Raw genomic sequence first — 17,980 nt, 5'->3', positions numbered from 1 at the left:
TTCCATTCCTCTCCTGACCTTCCATGAACTTAAGCTCACACAAAACTCTGCTGTCTGTATCGTAACTCTCACCATGTCCTGTTCATTCATCAACTGCGTGTTCACTGTACTGGTTCCCGGACTGAAAACTTCAATTGAATATTCCCATCCTGGTTTTCAAGTCCCTCCACGGGCTCCTTCTCTGTCGTTTCCGCCTGTACCACATCCCCAGAGGACACGGCACTCCTCCAATTCTGGCCTTTTGTGCATTCCCAATTTTAATTACTCAGGCTGTGTCAGACTTTGCCTACGATTGTTTAGGATGGCACGGTAGCACAGTGGCTAGCACTGCTGCTTCACAATGCCAGGGTCCCAAGTTCGATTCCCAAGTTTAGATTGTAAACAAGCAGTAATAATCCAATCATCTGTTTTAGTGATGTTGTTGATGATGGGAATATTGGCCAAGACACCAAGAACTCTTAGGACTGGGGACGTGGGTATGGGTGATTGGGGAGGGGATCTTTTACATCCACCGGAGTCAGGAAATGGGGGTCTTGGTTTAATGTCTCTTCTCAAAATCAGCATCTGAGACACGCTGGCACTCCCTCAGTGTTACACTGGGAATGTCGGGCCTGGGTTTCACACGGAGGTTTGGCCGCTTTCTGACTCAGAGTTACCCACAAGCTGGGAGATGCACCCTGCCATTGCTCATTCTCGTACTTACATTGAGATGCCAATGCATGTTTCTGCAACTCCGCTGTCCTCTTGCTCCCGAACCTTTTATTCACTTTGTGCAATTCATTGAAATGAATCTGGAAAATCTAGGTTTATGATATCATTAAATATAAACAGGACCGAAACTACTATGGGCAACATGGTAGCACAGTGGTTAGCACTGGTGCTTCACAGCGCCAGGGTCCCAGGTTCGATTCCCGGCTGGGTCACTGGCTGTGCGGAGTCTGCACGTTCTCCCAGTGTCTGCATGGGTTTCCTCCGGTTTCTCCCACAGTCCAAAGACGTGCAGGTTAGGTGGATTGGCCATGCTAAATTATCCTGTGTCCAAAAAGGTTAGATGGGGTTATTGAATTACGGGGCTAGGGTGGAAGTGAGGGCTTAACGTGGGTCGGTGCAGACTCAATGGGCCGAATGGCCTTCTTCTGCACTGTATGTTCTACTACAGAAAAGCCATCTTTTTAGAAAGAGATGTACCTGAAAAATTAAATTTTAAAAATACTTGTACTTGCTGTGTGGATTGCGTACTGCATTCTGATCAGATCAATAATTCTAACAGATATATAGGATTTGTATGCAATTAAATCTTGACTTTTCTGATTTTACACATTGTCAGCGCTTATCCAATTAGAAGTGCAAACATCTCTCTGCTTCTAAATTATCTCTTAAATGTGTGTTGTCATTTTAATTGCACTGATTAAATTGCCAAGCACTTAGATTAAATATGACGTGGCATTAATTAATTATATATGAAAATACTTTGGAATGAATTATAATATATTAATATCACTTTTAATTAAATAATGACAGTTTTTAAATGGTTTCCATTAATAAATGCAGCAGAACATTGTTTGATAGCAACACGCTGGCCTCCAGTCAGATTGTCTGCACTCTAACATGGCACAAACTCTCAGTCAAAGGCCACTCATATAATGGGAGCAGAACTGATCTCCCATCAGCAATGTAACAAGAATGGTGTCCCATTGGGAATGCAATGGAAGATCGCTGCTCCTTTGCAGCGAGGGCTCTTCCAGGAAAACAACTCTCTGGAATTTGCTGATCATGTGGAGGGGCCATGAACTTCACAAAGACCTGCGCTTTGAAACAGGGAGATTCCGGGCCAGCTCTGTCACTCACAGTGCTGTCCCTTTACAGGGCAACCGACTACACCAACACTGACACCACAGTTACACATCCCGGTTATTACACAGAAACGGTCGAGACAAGAGTAACTCTGAAACCCCATCACACTCTGCCAATTTATTTCACAGAAACAAACGGTTCCATTTCTTTATAAAATATTCAGCATTCTTCACAGACTGAACCCTCAGCTGCTCCTTTACAGGGTGATCTGAATGATGAGATTGTTCTCTTCAATCTACAGTGCCATGTAAAAAGCGATGGCTGTATCCAGGGGACTGCCAGGAAAGCTTAAAGTCCAAAATAGAAACTTTTCTTCTTCTAAAAAAACAAGAAACAATTTCAGCAGAAATCTCATTTACCATCAACATGTACAGGAGGATATGTACGTGGCTTTGAGACGGTGCAGTTTAATGAGTTGTTGTGATGCCGAATGCGCTGCCTGATTCAATAAACAAAAGTCAAAATGGAATTGGATAAGTACTCGAAAAGGAAAGATTTACGGGTTATGGGTGAAGAACAGGGAGTGAATAGCTCTAAGACCTAGCACAGGCATGATGGGCCAAATGGTCTCATTCTGTGCTGTATGATCTGTCTTTTGTGTCTGTATGGTTGGGAGGGGTTTTGTTTCCAAGTTTAGGTTTTGGCCTGATGTTGGTGATCGTGACAATTGGAATCGAGGGTGATGAACCCCACAATTTATTGCCCAGTTGGTTTAAGAAAAGTTGCAAATTCAACGCTCCTGCATGAGGAGCCATCCTGAGAGGGAGTGCAAATTGGGAAAACAGGGAGACTCGGAGTCAGATTCTCTGAGAGCACCTCTCCCTGTCCAGATCTGGGATTGATGACCTATTGTCAACCGCCAATGAAGTAACTGAATGAGTCTTTGCACTCCTTCTTTGCTATTCATTCTCAGCATGTGGGTATATTGCAGGCAAGGCTGGCATTTATTGACCAGATTCACCCCCAGCCCACACAGAGAGCCACACAGAGCCTCCTGCACGCACAGACGTTAGCCCGCACGCACCACAACGCCCCGCACGCACCACAACGCCCTGCGCGCACCATCCCGCCCGCACATACCGCCCCGCTTGCGCCCAGCACACGGTAGCAACAATAGGAAATACAGACGCCAATCCACTCACCAAAGTCTCCAATTAGAAGTCAGCATAGTGCTTCACCCTAGGAAGAGACCAAATCATTTAGGAATTGAGTTGAACAACCATAAATATTTCAAAGAACAGTAACTTTCTGGAAATTTTAGACCAACGGATCTTCTTTCACATATTAGTGAAATTTAAGTCAAGTCCACGGACCATTTAGCTTCACCCGCTGAACATTTAACTTGGAAAGAGGAGTGTAGGGGTCGGGAGTCTAGACTGCAGGTACAACACAGGTCATCACGGATCGATGCAGCTTGCTGATTAGGAGCAGGTTGTGAGAGGTCATGGTGAAATGGGACATTGTCACAGTGGTACACCAGAGGCATACTGCTGGGAACACTGTGGATCAAACTGTGCTGTGCCTCATCACAATTGGGAGTGTCATTTCCCGGTGCAAAACCCTCCTCAATAAACAGCAAATTCACAAACAATGAGCTCTCACTGTATGAACAAACATCAATGGTCTGTTGGGTGTGGACAGATTTCATCCTTTAATCAGGTAGTTTGTTCGCAATCTTCTCATGGTTTTACTGAGGTAGGAAAGTTGAGGCACAGGACCCAATCTTTACATTGCAGATATTTTGGTCTCTGATTGGTAATCTAAAGATCACGCATTGTGATATGGAGCACCCTTGGATCAGGAAAGACAATGATTGGAGGCAAGGAGCGTTGTTTGAAAAAACTTACAACCTGCATTATGTATCAGTTGGAGAGTGAAATTATACATCTAATGGTAGAAACTAGCAGCATCTCTATTCCTTAACAAACTGTTGCAAAATCAACTACACAAACCGCATTCTCTAATTCACCAACACTGTTACAGTGGCACCGATCCTTATTGTTCATGGGATTCAGGAGTATGGAGTAAGAGAGGGAAAGAAATGTGCAGGAAATACAGAAATAATGAAAAACAAAGAGAGGTAGAGAGAGAGAGAAAGGGATTTCCATCGATGGGAACGAGGTAAAGACAGATAGATGCATGTGGATGCAGAGTAATAAATAGAATAGAGGCAGGGATGAAGCGGCAGAAATAATATGCAGAGAGATATAGATAAATAAACAGAGAGAGATACTGAAAGATAAATGATTAAAACACAGAAAGAGAAACAAACAGAGGGAAAAACGGGTAGAAAGGAAAATAAAATTTAAAACTCCTCCGGTGGGGGACAGCATTTTCGGAAAATCCTCCGACAGTAGAGGGGTCAGGACTGTGAAGGGAGTGGAATAGCCATGATTCCGGATCTTATTTGCTCTGGGATAACTCCTGTTTGCAGCTCACGAGCATGGACATCACACGAGGACAGGATCTTCACAAACTGATAACATTACCTGGACAGACTAGAGAGGGAACGGGCAGCTGGCCAGAAGCTCCATGTGGCAAACTGCAGCACAACCCAGCAGCTAAATGGACAGAAACGTCCAGCTCGCCAAGGAGAACAGATTAACAGACAGGGCAAGGGACGGTGGGTTAACATCCAAATCATCCACTCCTCAAGCAATGCAGCTGAATCAAGGACTAATGCACAACTCAAAAAACAGTTACAAAATGTCCAGATGGAATTAACATAGAAAATAGGAGTAGGCCATTCGGCCCTTCAAATGGCATTGATCTATGTTGTGAGCTGTACGTTCAACACACCTGTACAACAAGGCTTGTCCTCGGTTTGTGGCTATGGAGAAGAAGCCACCCCTGGGAGAGAAATCCATTTCCTGTGCCAGGTGAATGATCTTCTTGCCAGCCACTGGGAAATTGGAAAATGCTGTGAATGACGGTATATGGATCTGGAGGAGAGGATATAGAATTATTGGTTAAAATAAGATAGTGGGGTTCAAATACTATCCGCTGTGCTGCCGAACAGATAAACTCTGAATATTTGCAGGGGTCTGCAACCCTTGACATGAATTCCGCAGCCTGCGACTGAGGTGTCTCATTTTATGTTATACAGGCCGAGACCCTGGGGAGTTGCGCACAAGCAGAGAAAGATCGGGAATGTGTTTGATGAGTTTGAGTTGTTGGAATGGAGCTGTGTTTAACATGATCTGTCGCTTGTTTGGCAAATTGCTGCCTCCTTCAGTCAACTATGAACTAACTAACACTTGTAATGAATGTAGCAAATTGTTATATACTATAGCTGCTGCAGTAATGTTATTTAAAAAAACTGTTCAAAGTACATACAGACAGTAAGTGTGCTAAAGCTATGATTAAGGGGTTGTAAAAGTTAGGTAATCATTTATTTTAACCATTTATCTGCTTACAGATTGATGGTTAATGGAACATGGTTTTGATTTTGGAGGAGACTTCCTCCCATAATCCAAAGATGTGAAGGTTCGGTGGATTGGCCAGGCTAAACTCCTCGGTGTCCAAAAGGATAGGTGGAGTTACGGGGTTAGGCTTGGGCCTTGTTAGGAAGCTCTTTTGGAGGGTCGGTGCAGACTTGATGGGCTGAATAGCCTCTTTCGGCACTGTAGAGATTCTATGATCCCAGAGATGCAGATAATGTATAAGGGATGGTGTTTAGTTTTGGATAAACAGGTCATGGGATATCTTAACAGGAGACAGAAGAATGTTGTAATTAACGGGTGGAGCCTGGTCTGTCTGCACTGTTGCAGTTTGCTATAGGGAGTCTGACAGAGACGGGGCTTCAGCAGGCTCCCGGAAGGATCTCTCCAAGGTCTTTGCACAGATAAAAGTAAATAAATCTGATTGTTAACTTTATTTATAATAGTCTTTGAAGTACATTGGTTTGCTTAATGGGAAGATGGGCGGCACGATAACACAGTGGTTAGCACTGCTGCCTCACAGCGCCAGGGTCCCAGGTTTGAGTCCAGACTTGGGTCACTGTCTGTGCGGAGTCTGCAAGTCCTCCCCGTGTCTGTGTGGGTTTCCTTCGGATGCTCCGGTTTCTTCCCACAAGTCCCGAAAGACGTGCTGTGAGGTGAATATGGACATTCTGAATTCTCCCTCTGTGTACCCGAACAGGCGCCAGAATGTGGAGACTAGGGGATTTTCACAGTAACTTCATTGCAGTGTTAATGTAAGCCTACTTGTGACAATAAAGATTATTATACAGTTGGTGTAGGGAGTAAGTTGGAGTTTTTTCCCTTTCATTTAAGAACTCTTTGAACTGTTAACTGTAAAGCTGTTACTTTGTTCCTAATGTGACTGATTAAAAGATAACCTATTGGTGTGTGTTATCAATGCCATGGACATGGTACAATAAACATTTCCACCCCATCACAATCATCACCCCCCCCCCCCCCCCCCAACCATACAACAACAACCCGGCCCTCCCCCCTCCCTGGAATACTGCATCTGCTGACATCTTCATTTTCCCCGAGAAAGTAGAAGAACAGATGCCACCTCCGGGTGAACCCTAACATTGACCCTCTTAAGGCAAACTTTATTTTCTCGAGGCTGAAGCCATGTCGGTAACCCAAGTCTCTACACTCGGGGGCTTCGAGTCCCTCCACATTAATAAGATCCGTCTCCGGGCTATCAGGGAGGCAAAGGCCAAGACGTCGGCCTCTTTCACCCCCCCGAACCCCCGGCTCTTCTGACACGCCAAAGATCGCCACCTCCGGACTCAGCACCACCTGTGTTTTGAGTACCGTGGGCATTGCCTCAGCAAAACCCTGCCAAAACCCTCTGAGCTTGGGGCGTGCCCAAAACATGTGGACGTGATTTGCTGGGCTACCCGCGCACCTATCCTCTACCCCGAAAATCTGCTGATCCTAGCTGCTGCCATGTGTGAACAGTGGACTACCTTGAATTGTATCAGGCTAAGCCTGGCACATGATGAGGTGGTATTAACCCTGCTTAGGGCATCTGCCCACAGACCCGTCTCCATCTCTCCTCCTAGCTCTTATTCCCACTTGCCCTTCAGCTCCTCCACCAGAGTTTCCTCCAAATCCAGAAGCTTCCTCTTTGATTCAATCGCTTCGATAGGGTTCCTCTGCATTCAGATCTGATTTGTTTTTTATTTGAGGCAAATCAGGAGCCAGCCTGAATATTGGCTGCGTGCACCCATTACAGACACACTTGCTGCCATGGACATATTTTTAGACGTGGATAGATTATTTTGCAGTTCCCTGTTTGTCTGCATGTTGATGGGCTAAGCATATCATTCCCATCCCAGAGTTCCTTGGACGTGCGAAGACCACTTGGAAATAGCTGTCTTCTTTAATCACGGAGATCCCACAGCCTCTAACCACCTTAACCGAGAGAAGCAGCAAATCTAGCTAACAGAGAAGATTCTGGACATAAACCGCTGCACTGTTTTCAACACGGGGTGGGAACATACCTCCTCACTCTCTGTAGGAGCAGCTTGGAACCCCCAACATTAGATTATTAAAAAGCTCCAGCTACATTTTCAATTCTATCCCTGAATGTTCTATTTTCCCTCTACAGGGCAGCATTGTGTAACAAACATTCAGGATCTCAAGCAGTGTGAGAGCCGGCTGAATAGCAATGAGATCATGAGGATTCTGTTTGACAGAAGGCAGACTACCATAGCTGATTAAAAATTAACTCGTGTGTAAGTCAGTCCTTCACTTCACTGTACTTGACAATGCTAATGTAGCAGAATATTGAAAGGTTCCATTAATCAAAGGAAATGGACAGCGATGAACAGGCTTCAGCTCAGCAACTTCCTCTTTGTCAGACTTTATTTAACAAGGACACTGTAACAATAGTTTGGCTGCTGTCCGAACTGTCCAGCATGGAATTCAGGCTAGTGCTCCTCAAGTATAACAGATGAAGCCGTGATTTAATTAAGCGCTTTAGATGATTCAACGATTTACAAGCACGAAGAAAGAAGCCACTTCAATACGGCTGCATGATGAACCAGCCAGTTCAGGGGTGATGTCACAAAGCACTTCCTCACCCAAACGTGGCAACTAGAAGCTTTGCACAGTAACTTCATTGAAGCCTACTTGTGACAATAAGCAATTTTATATATATCTCCCCAAAAAAACCAGTTCAGGGTTTGGTTGGGGGGGGGGATAAGAAATTTAAAAATGGAGATTGCTAAATATCTGTTGGATAAACGTTTCTCGGAGTACGAGAGAAAAGCAGGCACATGGAGTTAGGATTCGGATCAGGTATAATCTAATAGAATGTCAGGACAGGCTGGAGGAGCTGAATCTTCCTCCATATGAACCAGGAAGGTTGCAGCTTGTGTTTCTGATCTGTGGAACTAGTTATTCTGATCTCAGTGATGGTGGGGGTGCTGTCACTAACTCCAGCAGTAGGGGGAGGAAAGGATGGAGAGGAATCTGGCCGGATTCCGGACCATTACCTTTGCAGGAAGTGTGTGTGTGAGGAAAGGGTTGGGTTTGACTGGAACGCCAATTAATGACCCCTCTAATGTTTCCTTTATTGTGCTAAGCCCGTTTGCTGCACAGTTGCTTTAGGAATACAGTGTGGCGGACTACCAGCGGCGATATGTAGGAGGAGGTCACATGTTGGGTAGGTAGCTCCCTCCACAACCTTCGGTTTTTAGCCATACTTACCTGTTTTTTGGGAAACATGTGTATGGAAACTCGTCCCAATTGAGAGTTGGTTCTTAAAGGATATCTTTTTTCAAATATAAATTTAGAGTACCCAATTATTTTTTCCAATCAAGGGGCAATTTAGCGTGGTCAATCCACCTACTCTACACATCTTTGGGTTGTGGAGATTAAACCCACGCAAACACGGGGAGAATGTGCAAACTCCACACTGACAGTGACCCAGGGCCGGGATTCGAACCCAGGTCCTCAGCTCCGTAGGCAGCAATGCTAACCACTGTGCCACTGTGCTGCCCTTAAAGGATAACTAAGAAACAAAGGGCTATTGGGGGAGAGGTGTGATCACTAGTCTGCCAGCAGAGTCGCACACAGTGCAGAGGGCACTGGGAGGGAAGATTTTGGGCCCAAGCTCGCCGGGTGGGGCCACTCCTATCACAGTGGGTACATTGGAGGAGGTGATGGCGGCTGAATTCGAACGGCAGTTCAGCAACACTTGGAACGGTTTGGGAGGGAGATGTGGAGAGTTTTAAGCATTCGGTGTAAGACTCACTGGCCCTGATAAAGGAGGCCGTTGGAAGGAAGTTGGAGAAGTGTGGGAGCATGGTGAGGTGTTGAAGCGGTGAAGGCAGTACTGACCAGCTGGCTTTGCTGGAAGCTGAGCTGCTAACGCTGGTGGACAGGAACAGGGCCGGAGAGCAAAGATTGAGGAACTGGAAAATAGGTCCCGGCGGCAGAATTTAAGGATCATGGGGCTGCCCAAGTGGGTGGAGGGCCCGAGGCCAACTGAGTACATTTCAACAATGCTTGCAAAGCTGTTGGGGGAAGAGGGTAGTATTGGCGGATCTCTTTACTGAATTTGGATGCAAAGGTTTTGGTGACGGTGTTGGCACGCAGGCTGGAGTGTCTTCCTCAGGTTTTTGGGGAGGATCAAACAGCTTCATAAAGGGTAGGTGGTTCCTCTCCAGCCTGTGGTGCCTGCTGAATGTGATTTTGTCCCCATCGGAAATGGGGGGATAGGAGGTTATTGTGACGTTGGATGCAGAGACGGCCTTCGACTGGGTTGAGTAGAGCTAACTGTTCGCGGTGTTTGAGTGGTTTGCGATAGGGCCCAGGTTTGTGTCGTGGGTTAAGCTTCTATACAAGGAAACTACGGCCATCGTCCATACGAATAATGTGAGCTCAAAATACTTCCAGCTGCACAGGAGATGGAGACAAGGGTCCCTATATCCCCTCTCCTGTTCATGTTGGCGATTGAGCCTTTGGACCTTGCTGTGAGGAATTCGGATAGGTGGAGGGGGGTGGGGAATAGAGTGTCGCTGCACACTGACGCTCTACGTTGCAGACCCAGTTCCCAGGGGAGATAATGGCCTAGTTGAAGCGATTTAGAGCTTTTTCCGGATGCAAGCCAAATTTGGAGAAAAGCTAGTGTTTTCCGGTTACCTTGCCAAGGATGGGAACGGTTGCTGCCGTTCCATTTGATGGGCATTCACTTTAGGTACCATGGGGTGCAGGTAGCTCTCGATTGGGCCCAGCTTTGTAAATTGAACTTTACTAGTTTGGCCAGTAGGTTTAAGGTCGATCAACAGAGGTGGGACAGCCTTCCCCTATCACTTTTTTAAATAAATTGTTTTTAGAGTACCCAATTAAGGGGCAATTTAACGTGGCCAATCCACCTACCCGGCACATCTTTGGGTTGTGGGGGTGAGACACACGTAGACACGGGGAGAATGTGCAAACTCCACACGGACAGTGACCCGGGGCCGGGATCGAACCTGGGACTTCGGCGCCGTGAGGAAGCAGTGCTAACCCTGTGCCACCAAGCCACCCCACCTTCCTCTATCTCTGGCAGGCCGAGGTCAATCGGTAACGGTCAACATTCTGCTATGGTTTTTGTTTTTATTCTAACGTTTACCCTTTTCTTTGCCGAAAGCGTTCCTTGTGGGGGTGGAGAGATTGAGCTCTTCCTTCAAAAGGGCGGGCATGGTAGCCATGATTGTGAAACCAGTCCTGGCGCGGGATCGGCAGTCCGGGGGCTTGGCTTTGCCGAGCCTGATATATTATTATTGGGTGGCGAATGGGGAGAAGGTATTGGACTGCTGCGGGACCAGGAGGCAGTTTGGGTGACGGTGGAGTCAGGTTCATGGCGGAGGTCAAGGCTGTGGGCGTTTGCGACGGCCTCACTTCCATTCTCTCCAGGGAAATACGCGGGTAATCCAGTGGCGGTCACATTGAAAATATGGAGACCATTTCGGCAGCTTTTCAAATCAGGAACAGTGTCAAGGTTGGCACCGATTTGTGCTAACCACATGAACGAGCCGGCAGATTAGATGCCAGGTGGACATGGAGGTGGAAGGGATGTGTTTTTGAAGGGGCCCTTCGCAAGTTTGGAGGAGCTGTCGGAAAAGTTTGGGTTTTCCCAATTAGAAAACTTTCTATAGGTTCGGGACTTTGCGGGGAAGGTCTTCCCATCGTTTCCGGTAGCCCAGCCATCGCTGCAGTTGGAAAGGATTCTGTCGCTCATGGGTCCGGAGGAGGGGAGTACTTCGGGAATTTATGGGAAGATCTTGGCAGAGGATACTGCAACATTAGGGGGGATTACGGCCAAATGGGGGAGGAGTTGGGGGCGGAATTGGAGATGGGGATGTGGTGTGAAGTCCTGCGGAGGTGAAAGCCACATCTTAGGGCGCAGGACTTAGGCGTATATCGGTAAAGATGGTACATAGGGTGCATCCAACGGGCTCGGATGAGGTGGCTGTTTGAGGAGCTGGAGGATAGGTGTGAGCACTGTGGGAGGGCCCGGCAAACCATGTATATATATTTTGGTCATGTCCTGAGCTGGTGAGATTTTGATCTCCTTCTTCAGCACCATGTCAGCGAGTCTACAAACTGAATTGGAGCCCAGTCCCTTAGGGGCCATATTCGGGGTGTCTGATTTGCCGGAGCTGCAGACGGGAGCATAGAACATAGAACAGTACAGCACAGAACAGGCCCTTCGGCCCTCGATGTTGTGCCGAGCAATGATCACCCTACTCAAACCCACGTATCCACCCTATACCCGTAACCCAAGAACACCCCCCCTTAACCTTACTTTTTAGGACACTACGGGCAATTTAGCATGGCCAATCCACCTAACCCGCACATCTTTGGACTGGGGCAGGGGCAGATGTATTAGCCTTCGCCTCGCTGATCGCTCACAGGCACCTTCTGTTGAAATGGAGGTCAGCTTTCCTACCCAATGCCTCAGTGTGGATGGGGGATTTTGTGAAGTTTCTACACCATGAAAGAGGTTTGATAAAATATGTCAGCCGTTTAGTCTGAACTTTAAAGAGCTGGTCACAGTCAGCTGTAGGGCAGGGAGAGGGGAGGACTATTGTTTTTGGCTTGTTTTCTTGTGTTATTATTTCTTACTTACCAAAAACTGTAAAAATATATATTTTTTTAAATGCATTGCAGCAAGGAGACCCTAAGGGAGCATTAGTTTCTCACGACCTGTTTGTTGCATGTCACAACACGCAGCCAAATACCTGTGCAGCTGAGACGGAATACAGATACCAGCATTATTCCCCCATTCATACCGTCTATTTTGACACAAGGAGCAGCCACTTAGTCAAGATATTTATCAAGATGATTCCGAATTAACCATAAACAAAGTCAAGGGGAATAAACCCTGTACCGAACAACCTCCGGCAGTACTCGCTTCCTTTCAACTCTATCAGCAGATTCACCTCTCGATTAATGTTTATAGTCCACTTTATCTCTCTCCCCCTAGTAAGTTAGTTGGAAAAGAAGATGACTTTGAGACGATGTGGTGACAGGTAGAACTCTTTTTCAGCCAAGGACACCAGGTGAGGTACTGGAAAGCAGCTTGTTCCCAGAAAGCTGCCTTCAGTACAAGTATAAAGAAGGGCTTCATGACTCCTTCATTCGGTCAGAGCTGCGTGACTCACCACTCAAAATATCAGCAAATCAAGCCCGTCTGACATACACATTATTGCTTTATCTTAGACCCATCATCTGGCATCTGTGCATTTCAAGGGCTTGATCAATACCTGGTTTTATAATGCACAGCACAGAAACAGGCATCCTCCCCCCCGGTAACACCGGCTTATGTTCCATACAAATCTCTGCCCACTCCATCAACATATCCTTCAACTAATTTCTCCTTCATGTGTTCATCCAGCTTCCCCTAAATACATCTTTACTGTTCAATTCAACTAGTGGTGGCGGGTTGCACCAAGACTCTGAAAGCTCTGACAAAGTCACTCAGACTGGAAACGTTAGCTCTGCTCACTCACCGCACGGTGCTGTCAAACCAACTGAGGTTTTCCAGCATTTCCTGCTTTAGTTCCACATTCTCACTACTCTGGAGAAGGTGAAGACGTTTCTCCAGAATTCCCGATTATATTTATTTGTGAGCTCCAGTTTTGGAAAGAACCAATGAATGGTGTGGGAATCAGAGGGAGAGAGCCTCTGATGGGTCTCAGTTACTGGTTAGGGAGGGGGGGGGGGATACAGTTACTTTAATATCATTGCTTCAGAACGAATTGAGAATACTGTCCTCTACTCTGGACATTGTCCAGAAACACCACCTACCATCTTGACCGCATCATCTGCGGCTTTAGAAGCAATTGCCAACATCTCTGTTGTTGGGTTAAAGGCCAATGACGTTGTTGCAGTAACCAGGTTCTTGATGGCTTTCACAGGTTTAGGGTTAGTCTGGTGCAGACAGGCATCGCGGGTATAAACGTTCACAATTCCAGAACTTGACCTGCCAGTAAAAGCAAAGTGAAATGTAACTTTCCACTAAATAACAAGAAATTTAGAAGGAATAACAGTAACACAAACCATGCCAGAGCATTGGGTTAGAAAGATGCAACCAGTCTGTATTTATGAAGCAACTTATCACATCTCTCAGAAGACAATGAAACACTTCATGTGCAATGAATTACCATGGTTCCATAGTCAACCTAATTAAACATACTCGATGCACAAGAAGCTTCTTTTCACTGTTCACTAGGAACAGAGGACGCACTCGAAGACCACAATCCATCTAGAAACCGAGGAATGGCCATTCGGCCCTTCAAGCCTGCTCCAGCATTCCAGAAGATCTGGTTGTGATCTCAGCACCACTTTCCTGTCTCGCCCCCACAATAACCCTCGACTCCGTTGCCTAATAAAAATCTGTGTAACTCAGCCTTGAATAAATTTACAGACCCAGCCTCCACCATTTTCCGGGGAAGAGAATTCCACGCACTAACGACCCTTTAAACTAATAAACCATAGGAGGAGTAGGTCCTTTGAGCCTGCTCCACTTTCTGATAGTCGTATGGTTTAATAATAATGGAGTTGTTAGCTAATCCAGTGAACAATCTTCATCAATTTACTAGTCTACAACAAATCAAGACAGGAGAGCAGGTAAATCCTCAGTGATGGATAACCTGGGGAACTTGTTAGCTGAGGGTAGAGGAAAGTGTTGTTATACACTGGCTTGCACCCCTACCCCTGACTGGAAGCTCTGGGTTCAAGACCCTCGCCGGAACCCGATGATCATGGAAGGTGGCAAAACAGGTTGATTAACGACCTTTAAATCCCTCCAATATTTCGGATGGCAAGTAGTAAGTTCCCGGTTCAGCCAGAACTTAGTGATAGCTACAGTGTATGTTATAAAACTCCACAAGCAAACTGTTGTCAGGGGCACTGTGGCAAGCATTCTCCTTGCTTCGAGGGACTACTTGGGGAGCGAGAGTTGAGGAAGGAATGTTATTAGGACACCATGAGAATGGGCAGCACGGTGGTGCAGTGATTAGCACTGTTGCCTCACGGCACCGAGGACCAGGGTTCGATCCTGGCCCCGGGTCACTGCCCGTGTGGAGTTTGCATATTTTCCCCGTCCACTACCCAAAGATGTGCAGCGTAGGTGGATTGGTCACGCTAAACTGCCCCTTAATTGGAGGGAAAAAAAGAATTGGGTACTCTAACTTTATTTTAAAAAAGGGCAACATAAAACAAGTCAAAGAGCGCCTCATGAGCTGGAAGGGCTACACTCTAAAGATGGCACCTCCTGCAATGCAGCACTCCCTGAGGGGATGCTGGAGAGCAGGCAAGTTTACAGGACGTGCATTTGCACTTACCAACAATCAGTTTATCCAGAGGGCCATCATAGCCCTTGAAATAAGGGCATTTGGAACTGATCCCAGTAATAAAGGGCATTGTAACAGATCCTGGCAAGAGCAACAAGGGATTGAATCAGGCCTGTGTAACAATGTCTGCATTTACTTGCTGTGTCACTGTGGGAGCTGAGCTCACCTTCCATAGACACTCCAGATGATGACATTTCCTCCCCATCTCCTTGGTAATTGTGCATTTAAACAGTTTTAAAATATACTGAAACAGATCAGAAGTATTTATTCTGAATCCCAGGAATCGAGCTCCGACACACCCCACATTTTTGGAATCCCAGTGACAATTTGTGTCGAGAGATTTTGATTTCTGTCTGATCCATACCCTGGCCAGATACAAACCACTCAACAGATTTGATGCTAAACTTTTTCAACAGGATCAGAAAATAGCACCATAATCCCCTGTTAATCCATGGTGGATCCATTACTTTGTGCTTATTGCTTTCAGACCTTAATAGTGGTATTAACCTGTAAGAGGACATTTCCCAGTGGCCCACCTATACAATGAGATCCTGACCATTATTATGTTCAAAGAGGCATTTGCAACATAGGAATGGCGATGGAACGGTTCACTGGGTGAGACAGACTAATCACACTTAACACACCTCCTGGGAACTGATTCACGCCCTGGATTCATCCTTAAAGCCCATTATTTTCCCAATCAAATCCAGTCACATTTCTGACCTGTGAGAATTTACTTACCGGGTCTGTGGAGTGCAGGCTTGAATTTTTATTAGTTTAAGCTGATTTGCAGCACATAAAAACGATGCATGTTTTCTAGTAAAGTAAGACAATAGGAGAGAGAACTCAAATTGAACTCAAAGTGGGGGAAATGTGGCGAGTAGAGCTGGTCCCTGATGTGGCTCTCCATGTTTAATAAGCAGAGCTGAAGGTCATTTCTAACTGCAGTCACATGAAACCTTGAATTAAAAGGGCAAGTACTGTAATCGCTCAGTTTACACAAGGACTGTGATAGGGGGTTGAAGGTTGGCGAGGTAGTGATATTTATCTTGGAAATAAATTAAAGGAAGCCATGGAATTGCAGAGTTAGAACAAGCTGATTAAGGACAGTAAAATTAATATTAAATCCCAGTTCAGTAACAGGAAGAGAGAAAGTCCCAGCCCTGCCCAGTAACTCTAATGAGACGGTTGTATTGTAATCCTCTTGCAGGCACCACTATTAAGGTCTGAAAGCAATAAGCACAAAGTAATGGATCCACCATGGATTAACGGGGGATTATGGTGCTATTTTCTGATCCTGTTGAAAAAGCTTAGCATCAAATCTGTTGAGTGGTTTGTATCTGGCCAGGGAATGGATCAGAGAGAACTCAAAATCTCTCGACACAAATTGTCACTGGGATTCCCGAAACCTGGGGTGTATCGGAGCTCAAATAGCAATTCACTGCTGGGATTCAGAATAAATACTTCTGATCTGTTTTAATAGATTTAAAAAACTATTTAAATGGACAATTACCAAGGAGATGGGGAGGAAGTGTAATCACCTGGAGTGTCTAAGGAAGTGAAGCTGAGCTCCCACAGTGACACAGCAAGTAAATGCAGTCATTGTTACACAAACCTGGTTCAATCCTTCATACCCCCATTTACTAAGGTGCTTTCCTTGGATTACCACCTTGCCGCGGTGGAGGCTTGAACATTCCGTTGATCCCGAGAGCAATGCCGTCAGGAGTCTTCAACTCCTATCAGGGTCGCCCATGGCGACAGAGTCAGAGGGGAGGAACCAGACAAAGTGCAATCCAAAACAAGTCATCAACGGTGAATCAGACGGAAGATACTCGAATGGTATAAAGGGCTGCGATGGTGGATGAAGGCTGCAGCAGGAGGGAGATTCCCAGTCACGAGCTTCCCTTGCTACTGGAACTGGACCATGTGTCTGCTGATATGCAACGGCACACCCACGTTAAAAGGTGTCTACCTAAAGGAACCCAGCACACCCCACACACAGACTAGCCCTGCCGCCATCAACGAGACGTATGGGGACAGGACCGTGAAATCTCAAAATCCTCAGCTGCCACTGGTTGCTTTCTATAGTGCATCTGTAAAAATTGGTAAGTCAATGTGGACATGCCGAATTTCTTTAAGTTTCCCGAGGAAGTATAGGCTCTGTTGTGCTTTCTTGGTCATAGTGTCGACGTGGGTGGACCAGGACAGATTGTTGGTGATGTGCACCCTAGGCATTTGAAGCTGTCAACCACCTCCACCTCGGCCCCTTTGATGCAGACAGGGGTGTGGACAGTACTTTGCTTCCCGAAGTCAATGACCAGCATCATAGGCAACAATGCCTGGAGACCCTTGTTCAAAAGAGATCTACTATTGAAGAGACATATTTCTTTGAGGATACCCGATGGCAAGAGGAGGCCTGGAAGAGGAGCCTGAGAAAAGAATACCAGTAATCCTGAATCCAAGGACCAATCGCATCTCCAGAAAACACATGCCGAATATAGGGCCTCACGGTAGCATGGTGGTTAGCATCAATGCTTCACAGCTCCAGGGTCCCAGGTTCGATTCCCGGCTGGGTCACTGTCTGTGTGGAGTCTGCACGTCCTCCCCGTGTGTGCGTGGGTTTTCTCCGGGTGCTCCGGTTTCCTCCCACAGTCCAAAGATGTGCGGGTTAGGTGGATTGGCCATGCTAAATTGCCCGTAGTGTAAAGGTTAATGGGGGGATTGTTGGGTTAGGGGTATGTGGGTTTAAGTGGGGTGATCATTGCTCGGCACAACATCTGTGCTGTTCTATGTTTTATGTGCGGTCAAAGATGCTGCTCTAGGATCGGGATCATCAGCCATGGAAGAACCTACAGAACCCATAACCAATAATATGGAGTTTCTTAAGTGGACAATCGTTCTTGTTAGTGAGCGATCGTCAAAGATGATGATTACTTGGGTGGGTTTTGACACCCTCTATTATTTAGATCGGGTGCAATACCCTTGTTTCGGGAATCAGTTACGATGACCTTTAGCCAAGCTCTGGAGAAACGCAATCATCAGGGGCGCCTGACAGAGAATCCATGGAGGACGCTGAAAACCTTGGAAAGATAAAGACTGGCAGATATGGAAAGATATCAATTGCATTCTTGTTTTACCGTCAAAATATTGTTGGAAATAGGGACACAAAGCTTCACCTACCCACAAGCTACATACTGCCCGTTCCGAGACACAGCAATACACGTCCCTCTCAAGCAGCCTTCATCAATGAACCTGGTCAGACACTTCCTACTCTTCACGTCCCAAATGTAAACTTCTCCTTCATCTAGAACAAGAGCA

The 17,980-nt window shown here is 46.2% G+C and overlaps 1 protein-coding gene across 1 annotated transcript in view; it reads right to left on the bottom strand.

Moving 5' to 3' along the window:
• Positions 1-1,940: 1,940 nt before the first annotated feature.
• Positions 1,941-17,980, bottom strand: part of utp18 (UTP18 small subunit processome component) — a 29,758-nt gene continuing 13,718 nt past the window's right edge. The window contains exons 5-9 of the mRNA XM_038777436.1: positions 17,843-17,966; positions 13,116-13,290; positions 4,654-4,796; positions 2,997-3,033; positions 1,941-2,172 (exon numbers count right to left, since the gene is read on the bottom strand). Of these exons, the coding sequence (XP_038633364.1) occupies positions 3,009-3,033; positions 4,654-4,796; positions 13,116-13,290; positions 17,843-17,966 (467 nt within the window). The 3' untranslated portion in view covers positions 1,941-2,172; positions 2,997-3,008. The remainder of the gene's footprint in view (positions 2,173-2,996; positions 3,034-4,653; positions 4,797-13,115; positions 13,291-17,842; positions 17,967-17,980) is intronic.

The sequence above is a fragment of the Scyliorhinus canicula genome, chromosome 18 (assembly GCF_902713615.1).
Source record: "Scyliorhinus canicula chromosome 18, sScyCan1.1, whole genome shotgun sequence".
Taxonomy (NCBI): domain Eukaryota; kingdom Metazoa; phylum Chordata; class Chondrichthyes; order Carcharhiniformes; family Scyliorhinidae; genus Scyliorhinus; species Scyliorhinus canicula.
Note: the sequence above shows the minus strand (reverse complement) of the source record. Positions and strands in the feature narration are given on the sequence as shown.